Below are 27,170 nucleotides of genomic sequence, written 5' to 3'. Positions count from 1 at the left end.
CATAATTTCTGTGTTTTATGTCATAAATTAATAGCATGGTGAAAAACAATATAAAAAGGGTATTATAATTTTTTACAAAGATTACAGCAGGTAAAATACATTAATAAAACAATGGCCACTACACATAAAAAGCACACAAGTTTGACGTCTAAGTGCACTTATGGACTTCAAATGTCTAACTGCATAAATATATACGTTTGTTTCCTTTTGATGCAATCTATACAATGTGAACATGACATTTCCAAAAGCAGAAGGATAATATTTCTGAGATAACATTGCTGTTGATCTGATGCCCAATTATATAACATGTGACAAATTATGTCTGCTCAATGTCATGATTCTGAAATCATATATCACATATAATCGCTAGTAGCTTATGTGTGCCTGTCTTAATGCTACTTCCACAGGAGTCCTGAGCTTTCTGGAAGAAGCTTGTATGGATCTACTCTGACAGAATAAGTGCCTGACTTGACAAGTGTTCTTTACTTTACTTGGTAGCGTGAAAATGAAAGGGTAAAAAGCATATCAACAACTGGGTCATTGACTGATTTTCTGTGAGACAAAATACCTGGAAACCAAGCTTGTCTTGGAGACAGGTAAAAGCATCAAAGAGTTGTTGCCTGACGTAGCTTTATTTGCTAGACATGTCTACTGCTTCACCATGCCTGATCCTTTGACTTTGAGATCGTCAATGTGTATTTTCCTTCCTTCAGGTTTTGGTTTTACTTTGTCCCTGAGGGGGGAAATCAGAAAGCAGACATAAATCATTCATCCATCAACCCACATTTCAATAAACCATTGATCAACTGTAGTATAATACTTGACACTTCAATCATAACCGAAATGTTCACTGATGTAGCATCCAGAAATGGTTTGTTTTGGTTTACGGCCACTCCTCCTTGAGCGGATCTGTCCCACGTGTCATTATATGACCCAGGACACATGATGACTGACCTACGTCCCTGGTCGGGGCCGGTGGCGGCAGTGAGGGCTGCCCGATGCACCACCCTAGGCTTGGGGGCCTCCAGACGGGACATGGGGGCAAATGGTCGGAATTTAAACACCTCTTGCTGCCACTCTTCGTCAAAGGACTGCGCCTCGGCTATGAGGGGAAAGGGCAGAGGTTAGGGGTCAGGAACAGTTTAGGTATCACTCTGTGGGATGCTGTGATTAACCTGGCAAGGGGCAGTTCCTTGGAATTTGAATACCTTATTTTCTCTGAGATAGGAACATAACGGAATGTCTCAGACTATATAAACCCCAAACAGAGCTGGGATAGGAAAATCCTCTGACAGTAAATTCTGTATTTTTTATGACTATTCATCGAACACTGATGATAACCTATATGCCTTAAAATAATAATCAAAGCATCATAAAAAACAATTAATAAATTGGTAACACTTTAATTAAAGACCGCAAGTATTATGTGTTATTCTTATAAGCATGTATGCACATGTTTTTCAGGCTTATAATATGATATGTCCCTTTATATAGGACATTTTCAACAGACTCAAGTAATGATCGTTATGAGATGATAATAAGACATAAGGGGGTGACACATTCTTTCAACATGTCTTACAGTGCATTAGAACCACATCATAATGCATAATTACCTGCAGGGTTAAAGTAAAGTATTACCCTTTGTTTTTTGGGGGTGCTGACCCCCTTACACTACAACTGACTTACATTCATCCAGATTCTGGAAGTCCTGGTTGAGCTCCCGTTCCCCTGTCCTCTTGTTGTGTTTTTTCTCCACCACGTGTCCTCGGTCCTGGATGTGGTGTCCAATGGACATCTTCTCCAGACCACTCTCTGAGTCCTTCAGGGACTGCCGAGTCTCCTTAATCTAGACACGGGGACAGCCAATCAGAATGAGTTACCAAAGAGGCGATGGACAATAATGATTGAGAAAGCCAGCATCAGGAAACTCTTGCTGTGTCAGACATTCAGTTGAAGTCAGAAGTTTACATACACCTTAGCCAAATACATTTAAACTCAGTTTCACAATTCCAGACATGTAATCATAGTAAAAATTCTCTGTCTTAGGTCAATTAGGATCAAAACTTTATTTTAATAATGTGAAATGTCAGAATAATAGTAGAGAGAATGATTTATTCCAGCTTTTATTTATTTCATCACATTCCCAGTGGGTCAGAAGTTTACATACACTCAATTAGTATTTGGTAGCATTGCCTTTGAATTGTTTAACTTGTGTCAAATGTTTCTGGTAGCCTTCCACAAGCTTCCCACAATTATTTCGGTGAATTTTGGCCTATTCCTCCTGACAGAGCTGGTGTAACTGAGTCAGGTTTGTAGGCTCCTTGCTCACACACGCTTTTTCAGTTCTGCCCACAAATGTCCTATGGGATTGAGGTCAGGGCTTTGTGATGGCCACTCCAATACCTTGACTTTGCTGTCCTTAAGCCATTTTGCTACAACTTTGGAAGTGTCATTGGGGTCATTGTCCATTTGGAAGACCTATTTGCGACCAAGCTTAACTTCCTGACTGATGTCTTGAGATGTTGCTTCAATATATCCACATAATTGTCCTGCCTCATGATGCCATCTATTTTGTGAAGTGCACCAGTCCCTCCTGCAGCAAAGCACCTCCACAACATGATGCTGCCACCCCTGTGCTTAACGGTTGGGATGGTGTTCTTCGGCTTTCAAGCCTCCCTCCTTTTCCTCCAAACATAACGATGGTCATTATGGCCAAACAGTTCTATTTTTGTGTTATCAGACCAGAGGACATTTCTCCAAAAAGTATGATCTTTATCCCCATGTGCAGTTGCAAACTGTAATCTGGCTTTTTTTTGGGCGGTTTTGGAGCAGTGGCTTCTTCCTTGCTGAGCGGCCTTTCAGGTTATGTCGATATAGGACTTGTTTTACTGTGGATATAGTTACTTTTGTACCCGTTTCCTCCAGCATCTTCACAAGGTCCTTTGCTGTTGTTCTGGGATTGATTTGCACTTTTCGCACCAAAGTACGTTCATCTCTAGGAGACAGAATGGGTCTCCTTCCTGAGCGGTATGACGGCTGCGTTGTCCCATGGTGTTTATACTTGCATACTATTGTTTGTACAGATGAACGTGGTACCTTCAGGCATTTGGAAATTGCTCCCAAGGATGAACCAGACTTGTGGAGGTCTACAATTTCATAGATTTTAGGTGTATGAAAGAAAATCTCCCAAAACCCTATACACAGATTATGAACACCTGTTCTGAATGTGAAAGACAAAATATTTAAGTGCCTTTGAACGGGGTATGTTAGTAGGTGCCAGGCGCACCAGTTTTAATGTTTCAAGAACTGCAACGCTGCTGCTTTTCACAGTCAACAGTTTCCCTTTGTGTATCAAGAATGGTCCACCACCCAAAGGACATCCAGCCAACTTGACAACTGTGGGAAGCATTGGAGTCAACATGGGCCAGCATCTTGTAGAGTTCATGCCCCGACGAAAGAGCATCTGCTAAATGACTAAAATGTAAAATGTTTTACATACAGATACATACTTATATTACTGTCAACAAATGTAGAATTTGCCCAGTTTTTTATAAACAAAAAAATATTTCTTACATTTGCTTGTGTAAAACCTAGCAGTACTACTTATTTCTCTGAGAGAAATATAAAGCATTTTGCTAAAAAAATTGATTTGTCTCTGAAATTAAACCATCAAGTGATAGAGTTTAAACAAATACTGTGCATGTCTGTCATTGAACATCCCCATGCCATGATTAGATAGTGAAAAAAATACACCAATCTCTTTCATAATTTCTTTAAACAATAAAAGCTAATGAATGGATGTATAGCATTTTGGAATTAAACTCTTCTTATACTCTCTATATCACTCTGAGGGCTTGCTGTTCTCGTAAACAACTTCTTCCTTAGTGTTAAGTGCGGTATCAGCTTGGAGAGCCCTCCCCCAGCCACTCAGCAGTATCTCTGGCCATACTTGAGTGTACATACCCCGCCAGGGGCGCGCCGTGTCTGGGAGGAGGCCTGGAACACTTTGGGGGGTTCGTCTCCAACCTTGGAATAGGTCATCACTGAGGAAGAGCTGAATGAGTGGGCGTTGGTGTTGCCGTTCGAGTCTGTGGACAGGTTCTCCTGGAAAACAACCCACACACAGATTGACGTGAGTATAAAGCCATGTAGAACACACGTGCTAAAACACTAATGAACAAAGTCTGTCATAAAAATATAATTAATTAATTCATACTATTACCCTTCTAGTAATTCTATTTGTATGGGCTGTGTGGGGTCTGAGAAGAGACACAACGTGACTCACAAAGTTTCTGTGCATGTCCTCCATCCTGTTCCTCACGCCGAACATCATGCTGTCCAACATACTGAATGGATTCTTCGACTCCATGTCCTGCAGAGGGAACAAGAACAATGGGCCATTCAAAACTAACTTTAAGGTCCATACCACCATTACAATAGACATCCATATAGCATACAATATAAAATCTCCCTCCACGCTGTACCATCATAGGGGCAAAACTTCCACTAGTCGAATTTCCACTTATTTTCCCATTGACATCAATGCATGACTGGGTGAATGCTTGACTTATGCTAAAGTAAGGATTCACACCATAGCTTAACAATTATACTCATAATCTAGTTTGTTAAAATCTATTTAGATATGTAGGCTAACTTCACTCATCACTATATTGGACATCTTTCATCAATCAGAGATACACGGAGAGTGATTCCTTTGTCCGCCTGGAGCGTGGACACATTTTGACGTCATCAGAGTGTGCAGTTGAACACTGTATGCTGTTATTTTTTACTAAAACATAACCAATACTCGTTAAATATACAGTACCAGTCACACCTACTCATTCAAGGGTTTTTCTTTATTTTTACTATTTTCTACATTGTAGAATAGTGGTGGCATCAAAACTATAAAATAACACAAATGGAATAGTAACCCAAAAAGTTTTGAACAAATCAAAATATATTTTATATTCTTCAAAGTAGCCACCCTTTGCCTTGATGACAGCTTTGCACAATCTTGGCATTCTCTCAACCAGCTTCATGTGGAATGTTTTTCAACAGTCTAGAAGGATTTCCCACATGTGACGCGTTTCAGGAAACTAGGCGTATAACGCGAGTCACGACTTAACAGGAGAGCCATTTGAACGTTTTTTATTTTGATCAAAATGCGTTTTTTTGGCAGAAAGGCCTTCTGGAACGTGAACTTTCATGTGCCTTAATAACAAACTTATATGTCTGTAAAAATGAATAAAATTGTTAAATGACGAGCCTTGTTGGTTAAGCCACAGGAAAGTGAGCAACCTTCCCACAAGCCATGATTGGCTGAGATAATGAGTGGGCTGGACATGCCGAGAGAGGAGTTCGGATTGGTCTGCCATATAGAGGGCTTCTGTCTATTTGAGCTGGTCAGTCTGTGTTGGTAATCCTGTTGAACGCTGTTTTTTAAAAGTTTTTTTTAATGTTGCTCTCCACTTTCTGGAGGATCGAGTTTTGAAATCAGTGGAATTAGAGTATGATAGCTAAAGAGATGGAGAAAACACCGGCCTCCGGATTACATCTTCAAACTAAGGGCAACCATGGCATCCGTGACAGGGAAACACGTCCATCATGCATGATGATGTATACAGACGGGTAAGATAGCTAGCTACATTTTCAGATATTACACAAAAGTGGTTTCATTTCAAGCTAAAGTGTACTGTTAGCTAGCTAACGTTACGTGTATGACGATATTATTCGTATCCCAGAGCCATTTGCTTTGCTAGTTAGAGCCTAATGTTAGCTAGCTAACATTGAACCTGGTTGGTTAGCTCCCAGCAGATTTGCGCAGGGTAGTGTTTAACTAGCTAACGTTAGCTGGCTGGCTCGTTAGCTAACGTAACGTGTGTGATCTTACATGTTGTTTACCTAGCTAGCTAGCTAGCTACATGTCTTAAGCTAAAGTGTACTGTTACCTAGCTAACGTTAGCTGGCTGGCTCCCTAGCTAACTTTATGTGTATGACGTTATTACACCTGTTGAATATGGCCAGTGTCAGTAAACGTTGGCAAAAAAGCGTAATGAAATTGTTGCCAGCAGAGCTGGTTAGGCTGTTTCTATGTTATCCAGAGGTAAACAAATCTTCGGCCAGAGCGTTAGGTGTGCGCTATGAACGCTCCGAGAGCGAAACGAGATGGGTGGGGCTAAAGCTTAAGATGGTGTGAACGATGCTGAATGGGTGTAGACAAAAAGCTCTAGATACCAAAACATTCAAAGACCATTTCCTCAAAAGTGAGTTAACAAATTTATCAACTTTCAAAGCAGTACTACTTTCCCATTGTTCCTCAAAATGCAGTGTATGATATACCATGTTGTAGCGGAGTCTCTACTTTTATCCAATGTAAAAAACACAATTTTACATTTTGCTACATAAGACCAAATCCAGGTGGTGAGTTACATATCTTGAGCACTTGTTGGCTGCTTTTCCTTCACTCTGCGGTCCAACTCATCCCAAAACATCTCAATTGGGTTGAGGTCGGGTGATTGTGCAGGCCAGCTCATCTGATGCAGCACTCCATCACTCTCCTTCTTGGTCAAATAGCCCTTTCACAGCCTGGAGGTGTGTTTCGGGTCATTGTCCTGTTGAAAAACAAATGATAGTCCCACTAAGCGCAAACCAGATGGGATGGCGTATCGCTGCAGAATTCTGTGATAGCCATTCTGGTTAAGTGTGCCTTGAATTCTAAATAAATCACAGATAGTGTCACCAGCAAAGCACCTCCACACCATCACACCTCCTCCTCCATGCTTCATAGTGGGAACCACATATGTGAAGATCTGTTCACCTACTCTGCCTCTCCATCTCAGTGGATAGATATGTTTTAGTAACGTGCATTAGTTGGGCATATGCAACCTTTGTGATTTGGAGAAAAAAAACATCACAACCGCAAAAATCACACTGATAAGTTAGCGTAGCTTTAGGCTGCGTCCGTTAGGGCACCCTATAGTGCAGAACTTTTTACCAGGGCCAATAGGGCTTTAAATCAACATCCTGTGCATGTCATTGGGTAAATAGAGCTTTTTGACTGTTTTACAATACTCGACCCAACCACATGATCCTAGTCTCTCTTGTAGTGGAGTGTAAGTTACAGTAACTAACCACAGGCCTCCTAGGACTGCTAGAGTGAGCTAAATCACTAGGCTGAGCCACCATGGGTACCAGCCAGCCAGCAGAGTTGATCTGGCCCGCTGTGGGTGCCCAGGTAATATTTGACCCAACACCATCAACAGGAGGGGTCAACCAGCTCGTAAAACAACCAGGCCGTGTGTGCATGACCACACGCACACTAATACTGGTAGATACAATCGCATGCACACACACATGTAGCCTAGTAAGCCTACACATACACTTGGTATTGGGTGCATACATGCATACTCCCACATCTTACCAATTTGGCATGGCACATATGCACTGTGAATGTGGCCTTTGCTCAGATTCACAATATATCAAATCAAATTTATTTATAAAGCCCTTCTTACATCAGCTAATATCTCAAAGTGCTGTACAGAAACCCAGCCTAAAACCCCAAACAGCAAGCAATGCAGGTGTAGAAGCACGGTGGCTTGGAAAAACTCCCTAGAAAGGCCAGAACCTAGGAAGAAACCTAGAGAGAACTAGGCTATGAGGAGTGGCCAGTCCTCTTTGGCTGTGCCGGGTGGAGATTATAACAGAACATGACCAAGATGTTAAAATGTTCATAGATGATCAGCAGGGTCAAATAATAATAATAATAATAATATAACAAATAATATAATAAATATTACGTTATTACCATAACTTCAGCTAGATTCAAACTTGCTGTGTGTGTCTATAAAGATATAGTGTAGGTGAGGGGGGTTAGTACTTGCCAATGGTCAGCTTATGGCTGAAACAAGGAATGGTGCTGCATTATAGCATTTGAGTAGTCTGCCGGACTAACCGTGCTATCAACACAGCCGAAAGGCGAAAGCGACTGGCTTATCCTCTGAAAAGCAGTACAATACAGAATGAACATAGAGTGCAGAGCAGCAGCAACACAGACATAAGCACACACATATACACACGCACACACTCACAAAGAAGCCTGAGAAAGCAAGGCACCACTGAGACAGGAAGGCTCATATACAAAATAGTGTCCGTCTTTACACATGTATTCAGTTTGTTCTCAGTATGTAGTCTATAGTCTCTTTAGCTTTGTTTTCTTGTTATATTACACTGTGAATCTGAACCTTAGCCCTTCCCACATTTACATGGGGCCTAGAACCTGCTGAATGTGCAAATTGAGAGAAAGACTATTTCAGTCCTAGCCGCTGCTCCCCTGACTCTCTACTTCAGGGTGTTTATAACCCCTGGAGGCCTGGGCAGGCATCCTAAACATCCCAACCCAAGCCAGGGGCACCGTATGTGGATACAGACACCAGAGAGAGAGGGAGAAAGGTTTGGCTGGAGCTCAGCCTGGAGGGTGTTGAGAGAGCTATGCTCTCCATGTAATTGGGACCCGTTGCCATGGATTACAGGGGGTTTAACACTGAAAACATATCCTCGTTCTGAAAAAAAACCTGCATGGACCCAACGGGTGGGCAGATGGGTGGGGGGCGGAGAGTCTGGGTCTATCTCGGTTGCTCGCTCAGCTCTTTTCCAAAGGTCAGGGTGATGTAAAACGCTCCTCGCTGCCCCTGATAGGCCTGTACGTAGCACGATGGGCCAATTATATATCTGAATAGCATGTATAAACAAATAAATGCCCGTTACACTCGCATGTCGGGCATATTTTTAGATGGCCGCAGAGGTTGATCGTGTAAAATGTAAAGTATTGACTCGCAGGGTCTTTAATACATTATTTTGGGGGCGGCTGTGCTACTGCTCGATTTTTTTAAAACTCATGGTCCCCTTTCCACCCTCCCAGCCTGTCATGGCATCGCGTCTTATTCTATTCCCCCCTCTCGCTGGTTAAAGCGGAGCTATGAGTCACACTGAGGCCAGGGCATAGGGCTTTAATTTCAGCTCTCAGGGAATGGAGGGACAGGCGAGCTGTGAAGGCATGGGTTCTAGGAACTGTTAGAAACCACTGGGGAGGCTAAAGATGCTACCCTAATAAAAATTAAGCAGATTAATGATACAGAGAGTAGGAGTAACTTTAGCGACAAAGTGCCCATTTCCTTTTATAAATCAAAACACATGATAAAGTTTTTTTTATTATGACAGGTATATAAAAAGCTGAAATGTGATCTTGGCTTTAATTAACCCAGTGAAATTAAATTAACCGAAATAAAACAATTTGATATTTTCTTTAATGAGTGATTAAAGTGAAGCGAAATAAAACAAACTTCTCTGAATCCAAGGTATCTTATGAAATATTATATTAACTAAGCAAGTAGTTGAGTGTGATGGAAGGGAACGAAATGTGATATTCCCAAACAGCCAAACAACCTTTGAGAGGAAAGACTAAACATATTCACAGGCTGGGGGGGATCGAATGCTCAGCAAACTGGCAAAAGAAACAGCAGCTTTACTTCAACGATGCTGTGAATGTCTGTGTTGGTGTGCTGATGTGTGTGTGCTCCTGTGTGCACATATCTGATATAGGGTGCGGATTCACTAAAGCATGCGTGATACTTGAGATCGGTAGCGGAGCAATAATATCTTTCATAGCTGCTAACCCTTCAGCAGTGGATGCCAGAGCACGCTTGCCAAGCAGATGGAAGAGCAAAAGGAACAACCCAAAACAACATCCACCCAGGGCCGGATTAATGCAGGGGCTTACCGGTGCTGAAACCACTGGGCCCAGGCCCGTGGGGGGCCCGGTGTGGAAGCAAAAAATAATAATATATATATAAATAATAATAATAATAATACAAAAATTACAAACAAATATTATCTATACTGTATACAGTGCCTTCTGAAAATATTCTCAACCCTTTATCCACAGTGTTACATTACAGCCTTATTCTAAAATTGATTCAACCGTTTTTTCAATCTACACACAATACCCCATAATGGCAAAGCAAAAACAGGTTTTTAGAAATTGCTGCCAATTTATTTAAAAAATTGAAATATTACATTTACATAAGTATTCTGACCCTTTACTCAGCACCTTTGGCAGCAGTTACAGCATTGAGTCTTGAGCTTGGCACTCCCATGCTTCTCTGCAGATCCTCTCAAGCTCGGTCAAGTTGAATGAGGACATATATTTTCAGGTCCCTCCAGAGATGTTCGATCGGGTTCAAGTTCAGGCTTTGGCTGGGCCACTCAAGGACATTCAGACTCCTGCGTTGTCTTGGCTGTGTGCTTAGGGCGTAGTCCTGTTGGAAGGTGAACCGTAGTCCCAGGCTGAGGTCCTGAGCACTCTGGAGCAGGTTTTCATCAAGGATCTCTCTGTACTTCGTTCATCTTTGCCACGATCCTGACTAGTTTCCCAGTCCCTGCCGCTGAAAAACATCCCCACAGCATGATGCTGCAACCACCATGCTTCAACATAGGGATGGTGCCAGATGTAAGGCTTGGCATTCAGGCCAGAGAGTTTAATCTTGGTTTCACCAGACCAGAGAATCTTGTTTCTCATGGTCAGAGTCTTTAGGTGCCTTTTGGCAAATTCCAAGCAGGCTGCCATGTGTCTTTTACTGAAGAGTGGCTTCCGTCTGGTCACTCTACCATAAAGGCCTGATTGTTGGAGTGCTACAGAGATGGTTGTCCTTCTGGAAGGTTCTCCCATCTCCAAAAAATAACTCTAGAGCTCTGACAGAGTGACCCTTCTCCCCTGATTGCTTAGTTTGGCCGGGCGGCCAGCTCTAGGAAGTCTTGGTGGTTCTTTCTTCCATTTATTAAGAATGATTGAGGCCACTGTGTTCTTGGGGACCTTCAATGCTACAGAAATGTTTTGGTACCCTTCCCCAGGTCTGTGCCTCGACATAATCCTGTCTCTGCGCTCTACGGACAATTCTTTCGACCTCATGGCTTGGTTTTTGCTCTGACATGCACTGTCAACATATATACAGTTGTGTGCCTTTCCAAATCATATCCAATCAATTGCATTTACCACAGGTGGCCTCCAATCAAGTTGTAGAAACATCTCAAGGATGTTCAACGGAAGCAGGATGCACCTGAGCTCAATTTCGAGTCTAATAGCAAAGAGTCTGAATACTTATGTCAATAAGGTATTTCTAAAAACCTGTTTTTTTTTCTTTGTCAATATGGGGTATTGTGTGTAGATTGATGAGGGAAAACATTTATTTGATTCATTTTAGAATAAGGCTGTAACGTAACAAAATGTGGAAAAAGTCAAGGGGTCTGAATACTCTCCAAATGCACTGTATACTTTGCATCCCTCGTTTACTCAAGTGTTTCTTTTACTTTGGCAGTTACAGGTTTGCCTACAACCGGGAAGACCGCAGTTTGGGCAGCATGCACGCCAAATATATTGCTTGTTGCATTGTGGCTATAGACATATAATCCATAGAAGGTTTTTGTAACCTCTTACCCTGGCAATTTGACTGTTAAACTCATGGGTACACTAGCAATGGATGCCAGTTCTGACTTGAATGGGAACTGCCAGCTATGGATTATATTTCTATGGATGGTTGCAGCTGTTGCTTTGCCTTTTGCACATTTTAAAATACAATCGCGGGAAAAATGTATAGTTTGGAAAGAAATTCCTACTGCTGAAAAGAGAAGACTAATCAGTCTGTAGAACCAATAGAAACTATTTTTTATTTTAAAAAAGCAAAGCCCTGCATCCACCAGTAGATTTTCAAAAATCCCTACAACAGCCCACTGCTACAGAACTAGTCACCGCTGTGCACAGTGCACCACACGCTCTTACCAACAACACCTTCAACTGTGAGCTAGCTTGCTACAGTAGCGCTCTTTAAAGCTCTCTAAAACAGTGTCTACCTCCCAAATGGCACCCTATTCCCAATGTAGTGCTCTACTAATGACCTATGTAGGCTGGTGAACGTTGAAAGTAATTACCAGGGATAAATATACTGGGCACACGGGGAGGGGTGCAGGATTAGTGAAAGGACACAGGGACTAAGTTTAGCACCTCAGGGCTTCTAAAGCAGGGCAGCTGCCTGGTCATCATGAGACCTTTATACTGGGAGAGAAGGTGTCTTTAGGGGAAATGGGAGCAAAGGCCCATTAGACAGATCTCGGTCATGACCATTAGACACCAAATGGAAGAAAACGGACTGAAAAAGGGAGAGACAACTTGAACTTGTTCAATAAGAAACACTCATTTTCAGAATCTGTTGCAAAATGTTTTAGAACATTTTTTATGTCCTAATGAATATGACCATTAGACCATCGACCAATCCTCAAAAAGGGCTTTAGTTTTTGAGCAGTGACGGTCGGTGCCGTTTAAGGTTGCAAAGGGAGGGTATATTACTGGAAACTTTCTAAGTTTACCAGTATACTACCAGAATTTTGGTATCATTCAAGGATGTTATCTAATATTTCACAAGATGTCTAGTGGCCCTTTTGGGTACTTCAGATTTTTACAGGTGTTTAATTATCTCTTGCTCTCTTTCTGGTCTTATCACATGTAAAATATACCAAATAATTAAATAACATGATTTTCAAATAAAACATTTAATGACAAAGCTGTAAACATGAATATAAACCATCAACTTAGTTAATAACATTGGTGTTAATGAGGGTTTCAGCCTGAAATATCCTTTGTATTTGTTTTAGTTTATTTTATTTTATCAGTATGCATTTGTTGGTAATGTTTTTGCATCAAATTGGTGGCAGCAGTTGTGAAAAAAGTTAATATTGGAAGAGTTTGAAAATAATGCCATTGTTGATTAGATGCTTTTTTCATTAATTAGGCTATTTTCTCTTGAACATATGGTCTACCTACTAGAAACTCATGGAAATGAATACTATATATGAATTTTTCAAAAACACGTTATTCAAGTATAATTGACCAAAGTTACAATAGATTGCCATAGATGTTCTGTTAATGACCAAAATTACTGAAGATTCTGGTAACTTTGGTAAACTACAGGTCACTTTGCAACCCTAGCACCGTTTAAGATTATAGCATAATATAAATAATGACAATAATATTCATACGAGTCATTCGTATGAATGGAATATGAATGACTATCATTCATATTCCATTCACCCAGCTCAATGTAACATTGATAGGTTTGGCTAGTAGCCTACTACATGTTTCTGAAATTTGCCCTATACCCATCATAAGGTTCCTACAACCCAGCCTAAAAATGTAAGTTTGCAACTACGCTATAAAGGTTTGAGAGACAAATTTGAGTAAACAAGGTGACAAACAGTGATGCATTCAATACTGCCTTGCACACTCTTGCCTGCATCTAGCTGATCTGGGGTGCGTAATCATTAGTCCAAACAGTTGCACCTCCCGAGGTGCTGACCTGTTGCACCCTCTATAACCACTGTGAATATTATTTGACCCGGCTGGTCATCTATGAGTGTTTGAACATCTTGAAGAACAATCTGGCCTTAATGACCATGTACTCTTATAATCTTCACCTGGCACTGCTAGCAGAGGACTGGTCACCCCTCAGAGCCTGGTTTCTCTCTAGGTTCTTCCTTGATTCCAACCTTTCTAGGGAGTTTTCCCTATCCACCATGTGCTTCTACATCTGCATTGCTTGCTTTCTGGGGTTTTAGGCTCAGTTTCTGTATAAGCACTTTGTGACAACTGCTGATGTAAAAAGGGCTTCATAAATACATGTGATTGATTGATTATTTTTTGCAACTAAAACAAGAGTTTCTATTGGACAAATTTAGGTAAGTCCCTCTCTGTTTTGTTCTGTTTCCATTTAAGAATCGTTTTGCAACAGAATTGGCGCAATGAATACACCTTTAATCACCCACACACAGTTCACTTTCATAGCAGCAACACACAGCATCACTTGCTCTCACCTTTCCCCTTCACTTGTGAACACCAGTGCACAACAAAACAGGTGTCTGTGACAAGGCGCAAAAACCTCAAAGACAAACATTTATACCATAACCGCTACACAGCCTACATTGTTGTCACCATATTAATGCTATTGTCACCTCCTGAGTGGCGCAGTGGTCTAAGACACTGCATCGCAGTGCTAGCTGTGCCACTAGAGATTCTGGGTTCGAGTCCAGGCTCTGTTGCAGCCGGCCGCGACTGGGAGGCCCATGGGGCAGCGCACAATTGGCCCAGCGTCGTCCGGGTTAGGGAGGGTTTGGCCGGCAGGGATATCTTGTCTCATCGCGCACTAGCGACTCCTGTGGCAGGCTGGTGCAGTGCACGCTGGCACGGTTGCCAGGTGTACGATGTTTCCTCAGACACATTGGTGCGGGTGGCTTCCGGGTTGGATGGGCATTGTGTGGTTGGGTTGTGTTTAAGAGGACGCATGGCTCTCGACCTTCGCCTCTCCCGAGTCCGTATTGGAGTTGCAGCGATGAGACAAGACTGTAACTACTACCAATTGGATATCACGAAATTGGGGAGAAAAAAGGGGTGGAAAATACAAAAAATAATAAAAAATAATAATGCTATTGTCAACAAACTAGAAATAATTTGTTAGTAAACCCACAATCCAATCCATGTGTATAATCAGGCAGTAGTGTACAGCAAGCAGATTAGCAGTTACACCAGCGGGCCCTGTTGACAATACATCAATAAAACAGAAAGCTTACCTTGACTTGGAAGAGTTGCAGTGTTGGATAGCCTTAGTCAGCTTAGCTAACATAAATAACATTCCACTCTGTTCGTTTGAGTCAGGTTGTTCAGTAGGCTAAATTAGCTGCATTAGCTAAGTGAAATGTAAACTAAGAATAAGAAAAAGGTACAATGACATATAACTCTCTCTCTCACTCTCTGCTGCTTCTCCTTCATTTTTGATGAAGTTAATTTGTTCAAAACTGTTCAACTATTATCTTTCTCACTTGGAGTCAACTACTCACCACACTCTATATACTGCATTGCTAGCTAGCTGTAGCTTATGCTTTCATTACTAGATTTGTTATCATAAGCTTATGTAACCCAATATTGCAAGCTCTGATATTGAGAAGATTTTGAATACAAGTAGTCAGTTGTCTGCACTACATACACAGACAGCATAAGCATATCTTAATTAGCATATTGGAAATATAGACCTGTAAATACAGAGATACAATAGAAGGAAATAGCAAATACAGTACCTTCAGAATGTATTCACACCCCTTCACTTCTTTCCACATTTTGTTGTGTTACAGCTTGAATTAAAAACTTATTAAATATAGATGTTTTTGTCACTGCCCTACACACAATACCCCATAATGTCAAAGTGGAATAATGTTTTTCAAAATAAGTTCAGGAGTAAACATTTGCTTTACCAGTCACATAAGTTGCATATGGACTACCTCAAAGACCAGGGAGGTTTTCCAATGCCTTGCAAAGAAGGTACCTATTGGTAGATGGGTAAAAATGTAAAAAGCTGACATTGAATATCCCTTTGAGAATGGCGAAATTATTAATTCCACTTTGGCTGGTATATCAAGACACGCAGTCACTACAAAGATACAGGCATCCTTCCTAACTCAGTTGCCAGAGAGGAAGGAAACCGCTCAGGGATTTCACCAGGAGGCCAATGACTTTAAAACTGTTTAATGGATGTGATAGGAGAAAACTGAGGATGGATCAACAACATTGTAGTAACTCCACAATATTAACCTAATTGAAAGAGTGAAAAGAATGAAGCCTGTACAGAGTAAAAAATATTCCAAAACATGCATTATGTTTGCAACAAGGCACTAAAGTAATACTACAAAAACATGTGGCAAAGAAATTAAGTGTCATGTTTGGGGCAAATCCAATAAAACACATTATGAAGTACCACTCTCCATATTTTCAAGCATAGTGGTGGCTGCATCATGTTATGAGTATGCTTGCAATCGTTAAGGACTGGGGAGTTTTTCAGGATAAAAAAATTAACAGAATGGAGCTATGCACAGGCAAAATCCTAGAGGAAACCCTGGTTCAGTCTGCTTTCCACCAGACACTGGAAAATTAATTCACCTTTCAGCAGGACAACAACCTAAAACACGAGATCTACACTAGAATTGCTTACCAAGACGACAGTGAATGTTCCTGAGTGGCCAACTTACAGTTCTGACTTAAATCTGCTTGAAAATCTATGGCAATACTTTAAAATAGTTATCTAGCAATGATCAACGACCAATTTGACAGAGCTTGAAGAATTTTGAAAAGAATAATGGTCAAATATTGTACAATCCATGTGTGCAAAGCTCTTAGAGACTTACACAGAAATGCTCACAGCAGTAATCACTGCCAAAGGTGATTCTAACATGTATTTACTCAGGGGTGTGAATACTTATGTAAATGAGATATTTCTGTATTTCATTTTGAATAGGGCAGAACAGGGCTCCGGGCAGCCGAGCGGAAATGGAGGAAAACTCGCCTCCCTGCGGACCTGGCATCCTTTCACTCCCTCCTCTCTACATTTTCCTCTTCTGTCTCTGCTGCTAAAGCCACTTTCTACCACTCTAAAGTCCAAGCATCTGCCTCTAACCCTAGGAAGCTCTTTGCCACCTTCTCCTCCCTCCTGAATCCTCCTCCCCCCCTCCTCCCTCTCTGCAGATGACTTCGTCAACCATTTTGAAAAGAAGGTCGACGACATCCGATCCTCGTTTGCTAAGTCAAACGACACCGCTGGTTCTGCTCACACTGCCCTACCCTGTGCTCTGACCTCTTTTCCCCTCTCTCTCCAGATGAAATCTTGCGTCTTGTGACGGCCGGCCGCCCAACAACCTGCCCGCTTGACCCTATTCCCTCCTCTCTTCTCCAGACCATTTCCGGAGACCTTCTCCCTTACCTCACCTCGCTCATCAACTCATCCCTGACCGCTGGCTACGTCCCTTCTGTCTTCAAGAGAGCGAGAGTTGCACCCCTTCTGAAAAAACCTACACTCGATCCCTCCGATGTCAACAACTACAGACCAGTATCCCTTCTTTCTTTTCTCTCCAAAACTCTAGAACGTGCCGTCCTTGGCCAGCTCTCCCGCTATCTCTCTCAGAATGACCTTCTTGATCCAAATCAGTCAGGTTTCAAGACTAGTCATTCAACTGAGACTGCTCTTCTCTGTATCACGGAGGCCCTCCGCACTGCTAAAGCTAACTCTCTCTCCTCTGCTCTCATCCTTCTAGACCTATCGGCTGCCTTCGATACTGTGAACCATCAGATCCTCCTCTCCACCCTCTCCGAGTTGGGCATCTCCGGCGCGGCCCACGCTTGGATTGCGTCCTACCTGACAGGTCGCTCCTACCAGGTGGCGTGGCGAGAATCTGTCTCCTCACCACGCGCTCTCACCACTGGCGTCCCCAGGGCTCTGTTCTAGGCCCTCTCCTATTCTCGCTATACACCAAGTCACTTGGCTCTGTCATAACCTCACATGGTCTCTCCTATCATTGCTATGCAGACGACACACAATTAATCTTCTCCTTTCCCCCTTCTGATGACCAGGTGGTGAATCGCATCTCTGCATGTCTGGCAGACATATCAGTGTGGATGACGGATCACCACCTCAAGCTGAACTCGGCAAGACGGAGCTGCTCTTCCTCCCGGGGAAGGACTGCCCGTTCCATGATCTCGCCATCACGGTTGACAACTCCATTGTGTCCTCCTCCCAGAGCGCTAAGAACCTTGGCGTGATCCTGGACAACACCCTGTCGTTCTCAACTAACATCAAGGCGGTGGCCCGTTCTTGTAGGTTCATGCTCTACAACATCCGCAGAGTACGACCCTGCCTCACACAGGAAGCAGCGCAGGTCCTAATCCAGGCACTTGTCATCTCCCGTCTGGATTACTGCAACTCGCTGTTGGCTGGGCTCCCTGCCTGTGCCATTAAACCCCTACAACTCATCCAGAACGCCGCAGCCCGTCTGGTGTTCAACCTTCCCAAGTTCTCTCACGTCACCCCGCTCCTCCGCTCTCTCCACTGGCTTCCAGTTGAAGCTCGCATCCACTACAAGACCATGGTGCTTGCCTACGGAGCTGTGAGGGGAACGGCACCTCAGTACCTCCAGGCTCTGATCAGGCCCTACACCCAAACAAGGGCACTGCGTTCATCCACCTCTGGCCTGCTCGCCTCCCTACCACTGAGGAAGTACAGTTCCCGCGCAGCCCAGTCAAAACTGTTCGCTGCTCTGGCCCCCCAATGGTGGAACAAACTCCCTCACGACGCCAGGACAGCGGAGTCAATCACCACCTTCCGGAGACACCTGAAACCCCACCTCTTTCAGGAATACCTAGGATAGGATAAAGTAATCCTTCTCACCCCCCCTTAAAAGATTTAGATGCACTATTGTAAAGTGGCTGTTCCACTGGATGTCTTAAGGTGAACGCACCAATTTGTAAGTCGCTCTGGATAAGAGCGTCTGCTAAATGACTTAAATGTAAATGTAAATGAATAAATGTGCAAATATTACTAAAACATGTTTTCACTTTGTCATTATGGGGCAGTGTGTAGATATGTGAGAGAAAACAAATATATCTAATCAATTTTGAATTCAGGCTCAAAATATGGAATAAGTAAAGGGGCATGAATTCTTTCTGAAGGCACAGTATGAATATTTATGATTTTTGCTATCTGATTAATAGACAACTTTGCTGTCATTCAGTGCTGCATAGTTCTGCCTGACAGAAATGCATACACTAACTAACACGTTTATGTTGTGGCTATTGTAATCTCATCGGCTCTAAGAAAAACAAAGACACTGAAAACTCTCATTGTGGATTGTATTTGTTCAGCCCCTACTCTTGCAATACAACCTGACACTCATTGTCAAGAAATTCCATCAACTTAGTGGGCCTTCACATGACATAGGAATGGCAGCTCTCCAATGTCAATGCCATCCCAAATCTCCCAGTCTGCCCTGGAGACGCCATACATGTTGACATGGTGACATTATAGGTATGGGGAGGATGTAACAAGCTCATAAGGGAGGTGTTCCCCACATTGAACCAAAACAACCTGACACTCATTGACGAGAAATGCCATCAACTTACTGGGCTTTCACATATGATAGGATTTGCACCTCTTCAATGTCAATGCCATCCTGAATCTCCCAGTCCTCGATAGGTCCCCACCACCAACAGTCCTCCCATCTGGCAGTTACCACAGACAGAGACAACATGGAATTGGACTGTCACATGTCAGTCGGCCGTTCAATAGCCAAAATGCCACCTGGAAAGTGCTGTCATGCATTGCCATCATATGTACCTATTTTGCGATGGCTAGCCAGCCCATGTGATACCGGAACTGGACTTGCATGTAAAGAATAAGCTTTCATGTTGGGGTGACTCATGCATTGGTCTGGGAAACTGTGCAGTAATCCCAACATCCCTTTAAGGACATATGCCATCTAGGGCAAACAAGAGGCCCCTTAGGATGGTCAAACTGAAACAAAGATGTTATATGTCAGGGCTGCCCAACCCTCTTCCTGGAGATCTACCATCCTGTGGGTTCAGTCTAACCCTAATTTAACACACCTGATTCTACTAATTTGCTGCTCAACAAGACCTTAACTAGCTGAATCAGATATGCTAAATTAGGGTTGGACTGAAAACCTACAGGGCAGTAGATCTCCAGGAAGAGGGTTGGGCAGCCCTGCTGTATGTGATCGTGTATGGTGGCTGGGGATTGACTGTGAGATAGTGGTCTTTGTGCACCATGCTTGACCAGCACCACCTCCTCTGCAAACCCTTTACAGTCCATCAAAGCCCAGGGATCATCTTTAAAATGTACAGTATGTATGTCTGGAGCTGTGCTGCGTCCATCATAACACTTCTTCCTGAGGTCGCCATCACTGGTTCTGTCACCCTCATCTCCCGCTGGTCCTGTCCCAGACTGTATTCACAGCCAACTATCCACAGTTAATATCGTCCAAATTATCATCCTACCCGACTTCCAGAAGAATATTAAGGAATTTTTAGGATGTGAACTGCAGGAATTGTGACAAATTAAAAACTAAATTAAGTGTTGGAAAGGTCTATGGGCAGGTCTGTTTGTGACAGTCCTTTCAGACTCTCCTTCAGAACCCGACAACTAACCATTTCACTACTGAAGTATCCCCAGAATCATTCAGGCTGAGATAACATTCCAATTAGTCAAAGGGTCCTGTTGGCTTCAGGGTTGGGCTCAATTCGAATTGAAGTCAGTCGATTCAGGAAGTGATTTGAATAAAAAATTCTAAAATGTTAAAACCTTTTACATTAATAGCTTTTCCTTTTCAGTTTGTTGAGAAGTCATTAAAAATAGATGCCCTTTTCTCAATAATTGAATTGGAATTTCAGTTTACTTTCTTGAATTGACCGCCTTCAATTCAAATTGAGCCCAACCCTGGTTGGCATGCAAGCTTCACCCCCAGAGAGTCTGCACCCAACTGTTGTAGAATTGGAAACTGATCACCACACAGCCCCAATATCCTGCCCGTCATAAAGATAGATAGCTTGCCTAGAATGGCCAGTTACCTATGCAAGCTGGTCAGGCCCCAGAACTACAAACACTATTGGCTACTTTGTCTCCTCACCCTGTTAGGACACACTCATGTCCTGGTCACCTCAAAGACTTTAAGTGTGCAAGGTTGATTCAGTTTCAGTGGGGAAAGAGGGAAAAGGTTAGCGCTGTACATATACGCTACTAGAATGACTGAATGTTGTATTACAGGTTGCTTTCCTGTTACTTGGTTATACTACTATGTGCTTTGTGTCGTCAAAGGTTTGTTATTATATTTTTCAGAATTGCCCATTGTAAGTGTGTGAATGAGATGAACACACATTGAAAAGCTATTTGGATCTGGTATTCAAACAAGAGGCAGTGGCAGTGCCACCCATAGTTCTAGATATGCCAAGATGAAACATTTTTAAAGACAGAAAAACACATTCAATCCAAAATTAACAAGGGCAAATTATATATAGGCGAATGTGTTTGAATGTAATCATGTTGACCATATTGGATTCCGAATAAAATGGATTTACACCAAATCAGTCTTTATGGGCATGAGTGTTGTATACAATTATGGAAAACATCTAATCTAATTCCGATGTCGGAGCCCACTTGCTTTACTTAGAGCAGATTACACTAGCCACAACATCAGAAAACATGTGTAACTGTATGTACTTTTGTCAGGCAGGATGATACATCACTGAATGAGAGCACATTTGAGATGGAAAGTTAGAATTTAAGCACGTAGCAAAAAGTAAAGCTTACATTCATCATAAATATTTATAGCTGACATTTCCGCCTATTGTATCTCTGTGTTTACAGGTTTATATTACCAAGATGCATTACGATATCCTAATGCTGTTTGTGTATGTATGTATGCCAGACAACTGACTACTTGTATTTTAAAATGTTGCGATATCAGAGCTTGCAACATTGCTCTGCGGCCCTTTCCCCTACAGCCAGGCATTATTCTGTACTTTTTGAATTTAAGGGGGTGTGTCAAAATATCCATCAATTTAATTACTTTTGCAGAAAAGTATTTGGATACAACCATTCATCCCATTCATAAATGGGAGACATTAGGTATTTGAAAAAACATGGTTGTGCTTTGTTCTACCTCGGGTAGGGGTATCTTAAAAAATGTGGTGGCCTTCCCACCAGCCTACATGTTCTATTTGCCTTCTGATAGAAAATGCATATAACTGCATTGCAAAGCTGAGCTAATAGGCTAGTGTTTAAATGTAATGAAACTGTAATTCAGTACTGTTGAAATTTACAGAGAAAATTAACCACACACTGAATCCTAACTTTGCACATGGTTAACTTTGCAATCATGCATTAATGTCAATGGATGATTTGCACAAAAATGTTATGTACAAGGATCTCAAGTCAGGATTCAGGTCTATGAGAAAACAGAACTATATTGTGATAAACTCATAACCAATGCTGTCATGAGAAATGTGTACAGTGTGTCCTTCCTGATTTGCTGCATGTAACCATGGGCCAAACAGCTATGAAAACAAACATGTCTGTTTTGACGTGTCTTTTCAACAGCTCGGGCAGCAGGGTCCTCAAGAGGGCCATTGGTGTGTTTGAGTGAGAAAGCACTGTGTCAGTGGAACAATGCTCTAAATATACCCTCCTCAGGCCAAAGATAGCTGGCCAGAGAGGCGAGGGGTTGCCCTTCTACAACCCACCACACTCTCCAGTGCCCCAGCAGAGCAGCAGCAGAGGTTCAATAAGCACTATAGCATCGCTGGCCTGACCTGGCAGCAGGGGGGGATCCGGTTACACGTCCATGGCCATTTTCCATCACGACCCCAGTAAACCTAAGCCCTTTTCTTTTTTTATCTCTTTCGGCTGGTCAGCGTTCTTGTTTGTTTGAAAGCTGGACGCTGAAATAAGGGGGGTGGGTGGAGGGGGGCGAGTTGTGGTGCAGGTGTTTGGGTTCCTTCACTCACTGACACAGATAAAGGAGGACAGTATGTAGGTCAGTACCAGGAACTGACCAACTCCTGGGCTAAGGATATGATTTCACACCTTCACCAAGAGAGTACAAGTGAATGGGGAGAATCTACAATGTACTGGGAGATATGGTCGCCAGTTTCTGTTTCTCAAGCCAAGAGAACATAGCCTGGTCCCAGATCTGTTTGTGCAGACAAATGTTTGGCATGATAAAGAGTTGACATAATAGCACAAACAAATCCAAAGGGAAATGCTCTCCAAGTAAGAAGACCAGCTTAATGATAGGGTATGAACTAGAGGCACTGAAGCAGTCACCTGTTTGAGATTCAAGCCAACAACCCTCTCCTGACCTGACATATCCTAGTCAGGATCTGTATGTGCTTTAGCCAATATCGATACTCCCAGGCTACTCGTGTCATGCACATTGAGCATAGAAAATGCACTTTACAAATGTATTATTATTATTATTATTATGTGTGGGACCTAACCTGGTTCACCAGAACAACACATTGGCCCTAGTTACCCTACCCCAGTCAGTGTGTCACAGTCAAAGCAGCAGTCCTCACCCTGTGGTCCTCCCGTGGCACCATGCTAGTGTTGAGTTGGCCCCCGGATACGTGGCCCCTTTCCCGCCCGCCAGTCAGACTGGGCATGAAGTCCCGACCGAAGGGCTCTGAGAAACTCCGCATCATCTGTTGTACACGGGTATTGTGTGCCTGGAATGGATCCCTGTGGAGAAGACAAAGAAGAAAAGAGGGAATTAGCCTCAACGTTCCCAGAGATGCTGGTTCTGTAATTCTTTGCAGAATTGATGACTGTGCTGATGAGTGAAAAACAAATGGTCCTACCTTGACGAGCTGTAGATTGGAAAAAGGGAAAGTGGGGGGAGATAAAGGAAGGAAGGAAACCTCTTAACACCAGGCATTCACCATTTCATAATTTACTGTCTGTCATACAACCAAATTCACAATTAATATGAGTAGGCATAGTTGTATTAGTTATCAATTAGTGGAACACCTCCCCAAACACATAAATGAAGGAGGCAGTGTTACTCTGCCATATTTCTTAGGTCAAATCAGTGATTGGCATTTTTCTGTGTGAAAATAGTACAAATAGTCATAGCTAGATGTGGGGTGGGTGGGGACAACCGGAGGGTTTTGGGTGTTCGGAGCGGCTTCACTTCTGTGTAGAATATATGTTTTAAAAAAGAAAATTCTACTAATAAAAATAGTAATAGCAAGAACATGCAACTGGGCATTGCAAGTGGAGGGCTGGTTTGTGGACTGAAGATGGGGGTTGTAAATGTAACATTTATCATATTTTATTGCAGGCCTAAGATATGTCAAGGATCTAGGCCAGGTGATTAATAGATATTTCATTCTCTCACTTATCCTGGGGAATGGGTCACAGCATCTATTCACCAATGAAAAACATGAAGCAATGTTTTGCTGACACCGGTAACTCTATGCCTTGAGTAGTAAGTACCATGCTATTACTGTAGCCTACATGTTAACCAGTAGATATTGAAAGAAATTAAACATTGATGTCGGTGTGCCTTAGTTGTCATTTAAATGATTTAGAATATAACTCTATATATACACATGGGGCATAAGTCTTCAAGGTGCAGGGCAGAGCACAGGCAGGTAGCCATGCAGCAAGTGATAGCTGTTCAGCAGTCCGATGGCCTGGAGATATAAACAGTTTTTCAGTCTGGAACTGCTTATATAAGGAAATAGGCTATGCTGATAACAAAGCATTGGAATTGGGCACACAATTTCCCCATAATAATATCTTCAACCTATTGATTGTGAATGCAGCTCTTAAAATATAACATTATAGATAATAGCCTGCATAGTGTCATTGTAGAGACGGGGTGGGTAGCATACAGTCGTTCTTGTCTAATTTCTGAGACAATGTGTCATGTTCAAAGTGGTGTTGACTTTTGACTGCTATTTGAAATAAACATTATTTTTCGAGAAAAATCTTCAGACAGTCGAATGAATGAGTGGCAGAATACAATAAAGATACTACTTACGAGAAGAAAGGGTCCTCGTCAAATTCCCTGAGAAGACTGTTAAACATTTCCACGGGTGTTGGACGGGGAAAGTGAAGTATGAAATATCTATTTTCTGTCTCCTGCTATGAAGCGGCTCCAATGACCCGGTGTGTGAACGTTACAGCCCCCCGCGCTCGGTGTCAATGAAGTTACCATCGAACCTTGCCACATTTTAGAACGTTTAGAACGTTCAACTATGAACAAACAGCCACATGACCTCCGACGAACACTGCGATTGGCTGGCTATTCAAAGCTCGAGCGGCTCTATCAGCACAACGCAGTGTTGTCGGTAGCTGTCGTTACAACTGAGCGAGCTCCATAAAAACAATATTCAAAGTTTTGCCTTAACTATTTTACCAGCGTGTGCCACAAGACCATTCCGTTCTACATTTTCTTGAAAAGCTGTCAGTGCTATTATATGATACAATATCAGTACTTGTTGCATTTTCAACTTGTGTAAATCCTATCATGATCTGATTTTAGCCAGAGTACGACTGGGGATTTTTTTATTTTACCTTTATTTAACTAGGCAAGTCAGTTAAGAACAAATTCTTATTTTCAATGACGGCCTAGGAACAGTGGGTTAACTGCCTGTTCAGGGGCAGAACGACAGAGTTGTACCTTCCGGTTACTAGTCCAACGCCCTAACCCACTAGGTACCCTGCAGCCGATTGACTGCATTGTTTGAATGGAATGTTAGCATATTGGCAGTTATTGAAAGTTGTATAATGGAATAATCCCTCTCTAAAATTGTCTGGCTGGCTAGCAAGCTAACGCACCTACAGTGCTGATACATTCTCCACATTCAATATTTTACACAATCACTACTGGCATACTATAACGCTATTGATAATAGCCTACACTACTGACTCATTTTAGACAAGGGGTGGGTACAGTCGTTCTTGTCCTTTATCTTTATCGTTTATATGTGTCATGATCAAAGTGGTGTTGACTTTTGACAGATATTTAAAATAAATATAATTTTTCTAGAAACATATTCAGACAGTCGAATGAACGAGTGGCAGAATACAATATTGATACCACTTACGAGAAGAAAGGGTCCTCGTCAAATACCCCGAGAAGACTGTTAAACATTTCCACGGGTGTTGGAAAGTGAAGTATGAAATATCTATTTTCTGTTTCGAGCTATGAAGCGGCTCCTACGACCCGGTGTGTGACAGCCCCTGGTTTACTATCGAAACTTGCTACATTTTAGAACATTGGGCAAGTAAAAATATATCCTCCAAACATCGGCTTCGAGGCGGGCATTATCATTTAAATGGTCTATGTTTGAGCTGCTTTTGAAAGCAAAAGCCGAATTGAAAACATTATTGGAATTTTTGGAACTCGATTTTCATAATAACTAGATATGACTGATGGTTTGGTTAGCTAAACTAGCATGTCGGTTTGTTTGGTTACCAAGGCAACTACTGTAGCTATCTACTATAAACTTGCTAGCTACTTCAGTGGATGTTGAACACATTTCTACCTGCAAATGAACACATTTCTAGCAGTAAATGTGTTGAATTATAGCCATGGTATAAAAGGGACAATCAACTAGGGGCAACAGAGCCACTCACAACCCATCATTGAAGGAAGCCGTGGGACAGGCCAAATGGGCCACAGATACACACATACATGTTCACAATGCTGAAACTGAACTAGAAGAGAGGAAAAAGAGAGAGAGAAAAAAAATACAAAAAAATAATACTATTATTTGTGTGTGTATGAAAATGTGTAGATATGTGAATGCACTCCTCAATGCCCCCACCCGCTCCCCCGGCACAGTTGTAAACTATAATTTTAATGAAAATTGTATCCCTTATTTATTTATTTTTTGCTTTTTTATTTTTTTAAGTTAAACACCACAAACTCATGTCGGGAAAAGAAAAAAGGCGAAACTAATTTACGCCCGTCTAATAAAAACCTTAAGGCATCTAGCCTTGGGGGATGCCTTGCTTGACCACACCCTCCTTCCTTGCTCCTGGCCTGCCCTGCCTCTTCCACCAATCCAATTGTTTCTTATGGACAGAAAAGAGCAGAGGCTCTGAGCTGTCTGATCAGGTCTATTGTCTACTACTACTTGCGACTAGCACGTCGTGTGACACACCTTCCACCTCGTTCATTATTTTCCGGAGAACGCATAGCGTTCAGACAAAAATGATTTATGCTACTAAAATCAGTGAAATGTACGCTAAACTGACAACGGAGCGAAGAGCAGAAATCTCAACTAGTGTAAACCGATGTGAACTGGCTAGCTAGTTAGCGGGGTGCGCGCTAATAGCGTTTCAGTCGGTGTTGGCACTCGTTCTAAGACCTTGTAGTAGTTGATCCCCTTGCTCTGCAATGGCCGCGGCTTTTGTGGATTGATGGGTAACGATGCTTCGAGGGTGGCTATTGTCGATCTGTGCAGAGCCCAGGTAGGGGCGAGGAGAGGGACGGAAGTTAAACTGTTACACTAGCAAGCAAGTCGCAGCAATGAAGAACGTGAAGGGCGGGATAATTCTGTCAGGGTTGACATTTTCGGCCCAACACCGGCAAACTAAACTGAGTACCAGTCTCTTTATCTAACATTCCACTCCTTGACATTGCCAAAGAGTCTGGCCTTTCGGCAATCTCAGCATTCAATATGCAGCTGGATTTACAGAACAGTCGCTGATAGTCAGTCGGAAACA

The 27,170-nt window shown here is 42.3% G+C and overlaps 1 protein-coding gene across 2 annotated transcripts; it reads right to left on the bottom strand.

Annotated features, from left to right (window-relative positions):
• Positions 1-26,262, bottom strand: mlf1 (myeloid leukemia factor 1). Of its 2 annotated transcripts, XM_065000177.1 has the most exons (8): positions 24,475-26,262; positions 23,288-24,124; positions 23,006-23,168; positions 4,286-4,372; positions 3,964-4,104; positions 1,687-1,846; positions 955-1,102; positions 1-733 (listed from the first exon to the last, which is right to left on the bottom strand). In XM_065000177.1, the coding sequence occupies exons 2-8, from the start codon at positions 23,362-23,364 to the stop codon at positions 649-651; spliced, it is 861 nt and encodes a 286-aa protein (XP_064856249.1). In that variant the 5' UTR covers positions 23,365-24,124; positions 24,475-26,262; the 3' UTR covers positions 1-648. The 2 variants fall into 2 exon arrangements, with proteins under 2 accessions (XP_064856249.1, XP_029536228.1); XM_029680368.2 differs by lacking the exon at positions 23,288-24,124 and having other exon boundaries at positions 24,475-26,258.
• Positions 26,263-27,170: the final 908 nt, after the last annotated feature.

This window comes from Oncorhynchus nerka, linkage group LG14 (assembly GCF_034236695.1).
Source record: "Oncorhynchus nerka isolate Pitt River linkage group LG14, Oner_Uvic_2.0, whole genome shotgun sequence".
NCBI classification, from domain to species: domain Eukaryota; kingdom Metazoa; phylum Chordata; class Actinopteri; order Salmoniformes; family Salmonidae; genus Oncorhynchus; species Oncorhynchus nerka.
Note: the sequence above shows the minus strand (reverse complement) of the source record. Positions and strands in the feature narration are given on the sequence as shown.

What these genes read in the sequence shown, in the direction of transcription:
- mlf1 (XM_065000177.1), bottom strand. Translation starts at nt 23,364, where the DNA reads ATGCCTGGTGTTAAGAGGTTTCCTTCCTTCCTTTATCTCCCCCCACTT. An exon ending in CTTCCAGAATCTGGATGAAT is followed by an intron (nt 1,103 to 1,686) that starts GTAAGTCAGTTG and finishes TTCCCCTCATAG; the next exon opens with CCGAGGCGCAGTCCTTTGAC. An exon ending in GGCCCCGACCAGGGACGTAG is followed by an intron (nt 734 to 954) that starts GTCAGTCATCAT and finishes TTCCCCCCTCAG; the next exon opens with GGACAAAGTAAAACCAAAAC.